The sequence below is a fragment of the Branchiostoma belcheri genome, unplaced genomic scaffold (assembly GCF_001625305.1).
Source record: "Branchiostoma belcheri isolate BF01 breed outbred unplaced genomic scaffold, Haploidv18h27 scaffold79, whole genome shotgun sequence".
Lineage (NCBI taxonomy): Eukaryota > Metazoa > Chordata > Leptocardii > Amphioxiformes > Branchiostomatidae > Branchiostoma > Branchiostoma belcheri.
In genome coordinates, this window is record NW_017804453.1 from 791,704 (window position 1) to 802,819 (window position 11,116).

Here is an 11,116-nt window from a genome sequence, read left to right on the forward strand (position 1 = left end):
ATAGGGTAGATTTGCAGAGGAAAAATACACTCGACCCTCTGGCGATTTTTAAATCCGTCGACTCTATGGTGATCAGCAAATTCGGTGGTGAAAAGGTAAATGTAGTCCATTGGTAATTTTTTTCTTTCCCAGGGACACAACGTTTCGCCAGGAATCAAGCCCTCTTCAATATAGTGTCCCTAGCCTAGCCACCTCACAAGTATAGTGCGACTGATAGTGTGATGGTAGATTTAGAGACGGCTAGACTATTGACGCTACATTGTGTTGTTGTGTTCTTAGGGCCCGGTCTGCAGCAATGACCTTCAGTGCATGCGGAGAATGGATGGGTACGGGGCGTGCTGTGTCTTCTCCTCCCTGCTCTCCAGAGCCGCCCCGCAGTGCAAGACGGCCGGGGGCTCCGGGGACCTGTGCCACGTCGGGAGCAACTTCGAGCCGTACCCTTTCTGGAGGCCCCACGGCTTCGGGAGCTGCCCCTGCGGAAGGGGGCTGACTTGCGTCCCGCTGGACAGATCCTTCATCGGAGTCTGCAAGTAGGCAAACTGCGAAACCCTTGCCAACACGCGTCATGCTAGCCCTGATTATTGTGATCATCACGGGGCAGGATTTTTGTTGCCTTAATGAAGTTTGTAGCATAGATTCACCAGGTTATCCCCTGGCTAAGGTGACCAATAATCTATAATATCAGAAATATTAAATCGAAGATATGCTATAGCTTTGTGAAATGTCAGAATGGTAGTGTAAAGGAACATCAAAATAAAGTTCAAACTCTGCTCGTCTTCATGGCTGACTGACTGACAACAAAGGACGATATGCAATATGCTAAGATGAAATAAAGCTTTACACATGTCGTACGTCTAAAGACTCGGGTCAGTGATTTCTATTCTAAATCGGCCCGGCGTGATGTGTCAAGAGATAGCTAATGGTCTGCAGCATAGAATTAGCCACGAAACAGTGGAGGATTAAAACATTTCAATGTATGATCGAACATAATTTTGTGTTACCAGTAATTGTTTGATCGATATACTTGACCCGTGATCGATAAACTGATTGAAATGATCGATAAACTGACCCGTGTCAACAGTCCAGAATACCAAAAGCTGTGACCGGATTCCCTACCTGGCATAGAATTCAACCTAAGAACATTGCTGGCAATTGTCTACAATGAAATTAATACTCAGACCTAGGAAGGGTGGTAGGTAGGGATTCTCTGTAGTTATTCAAATAGTGTAAGCACAGCTGTTGTAGGACAGCAAATTTCAGAATGAAAAACATCAGAAGGGATAAATTTTTTCACCCGAATTGCAATAAAGATTTGCTTCTGCAAATGCGTGAAATAATGCTTCAGAAGATGGCTGAGGTCTCTGGGTTTTTGCTAAGGGCGGTCGGGAAACGGGAAATTAAAATCGAAACACAAAATTTTCCCCCAAGGCTTAACTGCTCTTTCTGACCTTCGACACCATGGAAACGTTAAAAACAAATATCATAGTAGTTACACAAACAAACCGAGCTTCTTTCAAAGTAGCCATGGCAATTATCTCAACCCACTTGCATCTGGGGCCCAACATGTGTAATAATTGAAAATTGAAAGACGGTGTTTCTGACACGGGAAAATCATAGCAAGTGACGGCCACGCAAAATAAGTTTTCAAAATAGGGTGTAGATATTTCAACCCGTTGAAAATTGTTTTTGTGTAGAAACTGGTAAAATGCTATGGTATGGAATTTTTTTTAAAAGACTCAAGAATTATTTTTTTTATTGATCAATGGCAGTAAACTTATACAAGTTACTGAAATGCGAATCAATGTACATTTCATTATTTTTTTAAAATCAAGAGTTTATAGTATTGCACATAATGAAGTTAAAATTCAGAGTCATTAGGAGGTTAAAATACAAAGTCATTAGGAAGTTAAAATACAAAGTCATTAGAAAGACTACATAGACCACAATAATTACACATACTACAACCACACCACAACAGTTAAAATTACGAGCAGAAGAACGCGTAAAAGGTAGGCCCATGCATGTGATACAAATATTTAGAATATTCCTGAAAACTCGATGGTCAGCTGTACATAACCAAACTTCAACTGTTAACAATTATTTCTAAAGTTGGTGATAAGTAAGGACGCCAAGGCAGGGAGTGATTAGTGTCCGTCGTTGTTCAGCAGATGACACATGTAGGGGATCGGTGAGTTTCTATACCGAGTGGTGCGACAGTACGGGATGTCGAGTTTGTGCGAGTTACGAGTTTGTCTTCCCGTCACAGACAGCCTAGTTGGGGGGAGCCATTCCCGGAACTCTGGATTCAACAAGGAACTCGCAAACGCTCTGCAGATGTATGTAACAAACTGCATAACGTTACTTGTAACCTCTGGCCAAGGATTCAACTTACGACGTTGTCGGAATCGTAACGACCACAATTTGCATATTTTACTGTGCTACCTGGCAGCATCTAGATATGTATCTAAACAGTTACATTCTGTGCATCTATCTCCAGGTTACGTGTACTGTACTATTGTGATATTATTCTTTTCGCGGGGATTTCGCGGCAGGATCAGTATTGTGGGATAGAAACGTAACACGTGTTCGCGGGGTCATGATCTTACAACGGAGAGACACCGCGAAAATTATTTAAAAAAAACGTCGCAAATTTTTAAATATTTACAGTTACTGTATTAGAGTACTGAGACACAGAGTTCACCTTAATTTATATAAATCCGAAGATAAGCTAAGGATCACCTCTTGCGAAAGCTTAAGGAGCATCGGGAGTATCCTGTGCTACACACACAAATAATCAGCTCATACTACTTTAATCCTCTTATAATAGGTCATCGGAGTAAGTCTGTAATTCTCTGCAGTACTCGTGTCTCATGTTCTATACAGCTGAAAATAATTGTCCTGGTGAAAAAACATATCGGCCAGTGAGGGTAGAGCAAGCAATTGAAAGCATGTCATTCCTTGATTGAAGTTGCTCTCTTCTGCTGTAAATTTCCAGTCAAGATTCTTTCAAAAAGGAGAAGCGTGGGTACAATACCTAATGGCGGGTGACTGATTTGGATTCATTACGCGAATCAAACATACCCCGCTAGTGACGCACATCTGGCCGCCGGCAATGTTAATCTGCGTAGTTTGGACTAATGGCGGTAACCACACACGCCCTACACATGCTGCTAGCGATAACTGCACTTTGTTTTTCCAATGATATAGATGAAAGAAATTTCATCGAACCAAAGTCTGAAATATCGAACATATGGCCTACATAATAACCACGCCTTCATTAAAATGATCCGTTCTTCATCAAAGCCTCACACGAAAGAGCTGAAAAACAGAAGTTCTGTTATGCTGTACTTTTATACTTTGGCACGTTTTACGCCAAGCTACCAGAATTTATTATGGGAGATTGTTCAGCACCAGGAAAAGGTTAACTTTTGAGAATGGTTGTTTAATACCAGGAGCAGGTATGTTAACCTGTATGTGGATGGTATTAAGCGCCAAGGAAGGGCATGCTTACATTTGTGTGGAAAGTGTTCAGCACCAAGGACAGACGTGTATCCGCGTGTGGTTGGCGTTCAGCATCAAGGACAGGTGTGTTTACCTGTGTGTGGATGGTGTTCAGCACCAAGGACAGGTATGTTTACCTGTGTGTGGATGGTGTTCAGCACCAAGGACAGGTATGTTTGCATGTGTGTGGATGGTGTTCAGCACCAAGGACAGGCATGTTTACTTGTGTGTGGATAGTGTTCAGCAACAAGGACAGGTATGTTTACCAGTGTGTGGATGGTGTTCAGCACCATTGACCTAGTATGGATGGTGTTCTTGATGTCACATTGGACCATAGAATAATGACTTGGTACTCATTTATGCACACATCTATATATACAGAAAAGTAATAATCCTCTGTGGTGACTTTGTTGCTTTCACACATGGCAAGATACACAATGACTGTTGAGAGTGACAACTAATTTTGTGGTTTTAAAGTGTCTAATCTACAAAACAAAAGATGTAGTATGGGATGAGAATGTACTTAACAATTATTAGTGGAATTTCAAGCACTTAAGATATTGTCCTATATGTACAATGCATGGTTTACCATGGCCTGTTTAAGAATTCGAGGTCAAAGGGCCTACGATGAATGTGACCGCGCCATAAAAAGGACATTTGTGGGAAACAACATTTTCATGTATGAGCAGGGTATATACTAAGGTATAAGCTGACCTAGAGGCTAGGAATAATCTAATATTAGAACCTCTTAACAGAGACTGGAGTGGCTAAGCCTAGTCTTCATCCTGTATTCTATCCTGGGAGTTTGTCACTGACGTCTTTACCTGACATCATTACCTTCAGGAAAATAAAATCAGGGACATTCAGGTCAGGGCTGTCTCCAGCTTTGAATTTTTGTCTGTCCCACTCATGGGTCTTGGGGTAAGCTCATGAAATTTTGGAAATTTAAACTCTCTTGCACTATTTTATTGGCCCTAAAAAGCAAATTTCTGTCCCAGATAATGAACCCTAAGCTATCTTAAGGCTCTGTGCATTAAACCCGTCCCCTTTGTGCTTCCCCACCAAGTCTAGCATGGTGTGTTTCTTGGCCAGGGCCCGCGAGGACTCCAGTTCGTACATCGTACAGAGGTTGAAGAGGAGACCTTCTTGAAGGAAGCGGTTGGGGTCTTCCTGCACCACACTTTCCAGCATCTTCAGGGCCTCCTTAAGGTTCCCCAAGTACAGCTGACACACTGCTGTGTTGTTGATTGCCTATTGGGGGTAATGAAAGTTATGTTAACGTTGAAATGTACAATGAACAAAATTTGCTGTCCTACAACTGCTGTGCTCACACAAGCCCTTTTTGTCATAATGAAGTATACCAAGACAGATGAACTTTCATGCTAAAATGTTCTCACACTCATTCTTGGGGGCATGTTCATTTTGTTTCTTGTTTTGCAAAACTGATTAACTGCCTTTAGGCATAACACACCAGTTTTGTACAGTAAGTACTAGCTGCATAAGACTGTAAGGTTTGACTAACTCACACAAGGATGAGCTTAAGTGTGGTGGGGTCTTTAATGTATGATTCTCCTCAAACACAGGATTTCTGGCTTTACCTCCTATCCAAGATAATCATATTCTAGATACTCATTTTCACCTGAGTGAGGTTGAGTAAGGCGTAAAGGTGTAAAGGACATAGCATTGGGGCCTGCTAGGGATTAGAATCCAGATCCATTAGAACACTAACCCTTGTCAAAAATTGTTCTGCACACTTTCTTGCCCTCTTTATTGTGACAATAAACAGGAAGTAATCATTGTAAATGCAGTTTCAGTGGGCTTCAAAATCAGCAGGTATACGGATGACTTAATCTTCCCTAATGAGATTTTGCCAACATATTTTTTTACTAAAGCCGAATTCTATGACGAAGGAAAGAAAATGGTTACGTTAGTAATTAGCAGCACTGACCAGGATAAGTAATGCGAAATGGCAGGGGTGCAGCAATTATACGTTTTAACTTCGATGCACAAACATTTCCGGGAATCTTTTTCGGGAGTGGTAGACTTTTTTCCTGCACAAGCAGATGACAGGAGGGAAGATCATTTCCTGCCTACCCTACTTTTCTGATGCATAAACTACAAAGCAGTGCCCCAACACCACCAAAACTAAAATGAAATCACATCTTCATGTACAGTTGGTGTCACTTGAAGATGAAAATGCCCAATATATGTACATGTACTAATGTTCACCACTCACCACTCCATTGTCTGGTTGTAACTTGTAGACCTGTTCAAATAGTTGGCAGGACTCTGCAAAGGACCCCTGGCCCAGGGCTAGGAATGCTCTGGAAGGAAGGGAAGGCAACTTAATTACAACATGGGGGCAATGATCATACAGAAGGTCTAAATGGGTAATGAATGGGTTGTTAGATACTGAAAATTGAGACATTTTTTGACTGTGTTTGCTTTAAATTTCAATGCAACAGAACTTAAAATTCTTAACTCACTTGTTGGTAATTTTGACAGCCTCTCCATCTGCTTCACCTTCCAGAAGTGGCTCGGCCTTCTCAAAGCACTGCTGGGCCCCTTTTACATCTCCTAGCTGAAGTCAGAGATGATGGATACATACATGTAGTCAATAGTGCATTTCACTAAGTAAAACATAATATCAAAGGTTTCACACCTCCCTTAAGTATTTAGAGTTGTTTTGAATTTACTGTTGCATCATTATTGTGAATTTCTTGCTGATTCTGTCTATTCCAGCTTTTTCTCCCAGCTTCCATAAAAGGCCGTTCATTTCCTCCCAGTCTGAGGGAACACCATTTTTTATGACCTCCAATTTGACCTTCCTGTCAACCTGTGGTGGTTACACTATTTTCCCCTCTCTTCCTGCCACACTACTGTATTCAAATATTCATGTAACTAAGGACACACAAACAAACATACAATCAAACACAAAAAGCCACCATACAACAAACATTTGTATCATCAAATAATTATTGTTGAATACTTGTGTGTCCACATTTGGATGAAATCAGCATGATTCAGACTGAAAGTATGTGTACTATGTGGCCATGTTAGGAAGATCCATTTTTAGAAAGGATGGAAATATTCTGCATTTGCCTGCAAAAGCTGGCAGGTGCTTTAGACCTGTATTTAAGAGATACCAGTATGCAGTAGTAATGTACACATATAGAGTCTCCATCAAGTTTGGAGGTATGATACAGGATGTGCAAAGAGTGATGAAATAACTCAGGCAGATAATTACCTCCCTGTGGACTTCATTTTCCACCAAATGTTTCCATCATTGCAATTATTCTGGTCTGTTAATACACAGGACGGAGCTGTCTAAGACCATATATGTGTAGGTCTCATCATTTAATGGGTGCAATCAAGTAAGAGTAACTCACAGTATGACCACACAGCTGTTACAAGGTATGGTTTTAATACATCCTTATTAAGATAATGCTGAGATTATCTATTGGAAGACACTCTTTTTAAAGAGATTATGTGTTCTTAAAGGATCACTTAAGTCCAGAGGAGGGTTATTTTCCAATAGATAATCTATCAATTTTAAGAATTCCACTTGTGGATAGGAGGAAAAATCACTCTGATGAATGACACTTACATGTAGTCTAGGGAAATGTTTTATTTACCTGTAGTTTGATCCTGCCCATTGCACTAAGAATCTGAGGTGTATCTCCCACTTCTCGAGACAGTATGGTGTCCATTGTCTCATAGGCCAAATTAAAATCCTGCAATCCATAAAATTAAGTTTTCACCCTATAATAGCATAAGCAACATTTAACATGAGAGTTATCTGACAAAGAGGAAAAAAACAACAAAAATCACTTAGTTTTCACTTTACAAAATAGACATATGAGCTTTAATAATCTTTATTTGCAAAATCATACCTGAAGGCTAATAATTTGACAGAGTACAATACAATAATAGGAAACAGACAGCAACTGTCTGGAAAAACTCATACTTCTACTACTACACTTGCTTTTATGAGGTTTGACTTCTTCTTTGAAGGCAGTGGATAATGAATTGACCCACATTCTGCATAATAAGTGGGTTTTGTGATCTGAGTAGAATGTCTTTTGCTGATCTCCTAAATGATGAAAGGATGTAGAAATAATCTGTTTCTGTCGGTCTCATAGTGAGGACACTGACTAATAAAATGTATTTCATTTTCCACTGCATTCATTGGGCAATGTAGAAAAGACACACACGGAATATGATCACATTTCTATTTACCACGTTAGGGGTGCTTACAGTAGCAGTGTCCTGTTCCTTACCTTCAACACCACAGCACAGTTTGTGATAGAAAACTGGACCCTCACTTCCCGGGACTTCCACAGCTCGGAGGATGCTAGAGGAAGGGAAAGGGGTTGAAAACAGCTTCAGATTGATAAAAGTTACCAATAAATCTAGTCTTAGAAATGAGAATATGAATTGTAAGGTAAACATGCAGGATGTATTATAGAGCTGTGTCTCTAAACAAGTGCAAGTCCCTAGACGTGCAAGTACACAGATTTAAGCCCAAACCTGTACCTGTACCTAGTTTGTCCAATTATCTGTAGTTATACATGTAGCCACTGGTGTTAAAATGCCATCTGTGTATGAGGGTTTACATAAACCTTACAGGAAAAGTACATTGTATTAGGTTCACAGCCCTGAGCTACATGTATGGCAGTATTACTATGAGACTTACCTGTCCTGTTCTCAGGTGATAAAACCAACATGCTTCCATCTTCCGCCACGCCCTTTTCCAGGTTAGTCACGATCTACAACACCAAAGACTTCCTCTTTATGTCCAGATGGTTATGAGATAAAACATCTCCAATAATCAGGCTGGGGAAAGCTCAATGCATGGCTTCTTCAAGCGTATGTCCTCTTATAGGCCCTTCTTTCCACTAGACAGTGATGACTTGAGTGACCCTCGATTTTGTATAATTGGACTATAAGTATGTTTTGAAAGTCAAGAAAACACACAAAGGGTGAAACATTTTATTCTTTATGTATGCAATTTGCTGAATGATCTGTCAAATACTTGGTCGCTCAGAAGTTATCTGTACATGCCATTAATTTCTTCAGTGGACAAAATTCAACTAGTATATACTGACATGTAATCATCCCTGTTTTGTAAACATAAGGCATATGGGACATAGAAAGTGCCTTTATATTAAGAATTCCAGTGCCTTTATATTAAGAATTCCAGAGGGCTCATTGATTCACAACCCATACCTGGTTACAGGTGCCGAGCAGGTGGTAGAGTCTGTCAAGCGCCTCATGTGGTTTGCCCAGGTACTGCGGCAGCTCGGCATGGAGAACTCTGAAGTGGAATGGGACCATGGTGCCTGGGAAAGTGCACCAGAAAATTGACTCTTCATACATGCAATCTTTAAAGGACAATTCGGGTAATTAAGACAATAAATCAAGGATACTTAACTACATGTGTGATTCTTGTCCTGTAAAATACCTGTGTATCAGCTGTTTTCTAATAATCAATATCTGCCACCAAAAAAAAATAAAGACCATTGCATGTCCACGACAAAAAAAAAAAAAAATTAAGTTCTATTGTAGCACCAAGGAAAGCTGCCCGGCATCCCAACACCTACCCACATCCCAAAATGTCCAGCATAACTTGTGATGATACATGTATCATCAACAAACACACCTAAAACAATTGCACACACCTCTTCTCCCTTTGTATGTGTCAGGATAAAACTCGTAGTACAGGTCTGGTTGGTCCAGACCACTGAATGCCTCCAGCTCAGCCTCTGCAGTGGAGAACATCCGCAGACGAACCAGCAGGGCAATACGGGTGAACCACAGCTGTGGAGTATAGATTACACTCATCAAACACATAGACATAAAACTCAACTCTTACTATCTCATCCTATTCAGCTAGTAGATACACATGTATCAACAAGAAATTTTTCTCAGTACAATAAACCTGTACATACTGCAACTGTACATATCGTTGTCTTTTGTGTCAGGATTAGTGGAAGATTAACTCAGCAATTCATTGAGTAAATTGGAGCTAAACTGGTTCAAGATTGATATCACTTTAAATTTCCCTTTCCCAGCCCTCTGTCTATGTTCTATAAACGTGTGCCTTACCTGTAGACTGTGTGGAGTGTGTCTTGACAGCTGTCCTGCCATCCCCATGCCCTGTCCTGACTGGGCCAGCAGGCGACCTGTCATGTCTACTGCCGCCCGCAGGTTCCCTGTCACCTGTGGAGGGTTCAGACATACATTTTTACTTTATATGACACAGGAACACAAGATCTGTACATGACATAAATAAACATCTGAAAAGTCAACCTTTTAAAGAAAACCAAAGGTAAGATTCAAAATCCTGCTACAGTATGTCCCCAAAGTCAAGTTTGTATTGCATGTACATCAGACTATCATAATCTACAACTTCTGCAGTCATTTGAAAATTGCACTGGGTGGTTCCTGCAAATGGATATGGAAGTTGTATCTTATGATAACTTGACTTTGGGGGTATATTTCAAATAGTATAAATTATACCATAACAGACTTTTGAACCTTACCTTTTGGTTTCCTGACATAAATGCAGTACATACAAACAGAATCATGTTAATTTTTTGTTATCTACACTAAAGAACTAGTACCACTGGACAGTTATGATAGGTTTGTCCATCAATCCTTACAATGAGGTGCTTGAGTCCCTGTTCATTGTGTGACACACTGTCCACAGACAGGCTCTGTCTCTTGGAAGCTTCCTGCTCACCAAGGCTTTTCTTCATCAGGTCCTGGATAGGGTCACCCTGCAGGGGAGGGGAGAGAAAGACAACATGTTATCATTATACATGTACATAAAAATGAAGAAAAGTTCAGAAGTTTGACATCCACAAGTCTATTTTATCTCAGATTCCACTGAGTACCAGTTATAGGCAAACATTTTTACACATTAAAGATAAACTTCTATAGTATGTTATATGATACTAGGAGATATTGTGTTGTATTGATTCTCCATAACTCTCACACATACCTGTGACTCGTCCACCATGATTCCCGGCATGGTTAGCTGGTCCTTCTCCAGCATTACCGTTCCAGGTGGAGAGGTTGCTATGGCAACCAGAGTCTTCCTGGTACGTTCAGACGGGATCCAGGCATCATGGCGACGGTCCATCTCGCTCATGTTGATGACGGCTGTGAACGGGTCCTCCTCTCCCGGAAACGCGCCCTCGCTTGAGCCACCGAAGGGACCACCCTGGGATGCGCTCTGGAACAGTCCATGAGTGGTGCCTACCGCCGCTTTCTGATTGGCTGCTCCTTCTGATTCAAAGGCTTCTTGTGCAGTTTCCACGGACATCGCACGTGCCTTATCTGGAGTACTGCTATCTTGGACCTCTTCTTTAACATCCTGTAAGTTGGATACATTTTGGGAGACTTCTGTTGTAGATACCTGGGTGACTACAGTATCTTCAGCAGATGACGTCTGTGGCTTTGGGGGCAGCCTTTCCTTCCTTCTGAAGCTCTTGGTCTATCTCATGCAGGAGTGCATCATGGGACATCTGGCGTGGTGTTGTGTGCAATGCTTGCTGGGATGCTTTCTCTCCTTGCTGGTTTGTACAGAGACACAGCTGCCATCAGTCTG

The 11,116-nt window shown here is 41.1% G+C and overlaps 1 protein-coding gene across 1 annotated transcript in view; it reads right to left on the minus strand.

Annotated features, from left to right (window-relative positions):
* Positions 1-240: 240 nt before the first annotated feature.
* LOC109485854 (trafficking protein particle complex subunit 12-like) overlaps positions 241-11,116 on the minus strand; it is a 20,953-nt gene continuing 10,077 nt past the window's right edge. The window contains 14 exon segments of the mRNA XM_019789526.1: positions 241-524; positions 4,255-4,279; positions 4,564-4,752; positions 5,738-5,825; positions 5,988-6,082; positions 7,137-7,235; positions 7,782-7,855; positions 8,198-8,270; positions 8,731-8,843; positions 9,183-9,321; positions 9,610-9,723; positions 10,167-10,283; positions 10,508-10,969; positions 10,971-11,072. Coding sequence (XP_019645085.1) covers positions 241-524; positions 4,255-4,279; positions 4,564-4,752; positions 5,738-5,825; positions 5,988-6,082; positions 7,137-7,235; positions 7,782-7,855; positions 8,198-8,270; positions 8,731-8,843; positions 9,183-9,321; positions 9,610-9,723; positions 10,167-10,283; positions 10,508-10,969; positions 10,971-11,072 — 1,974 coding nt within the window.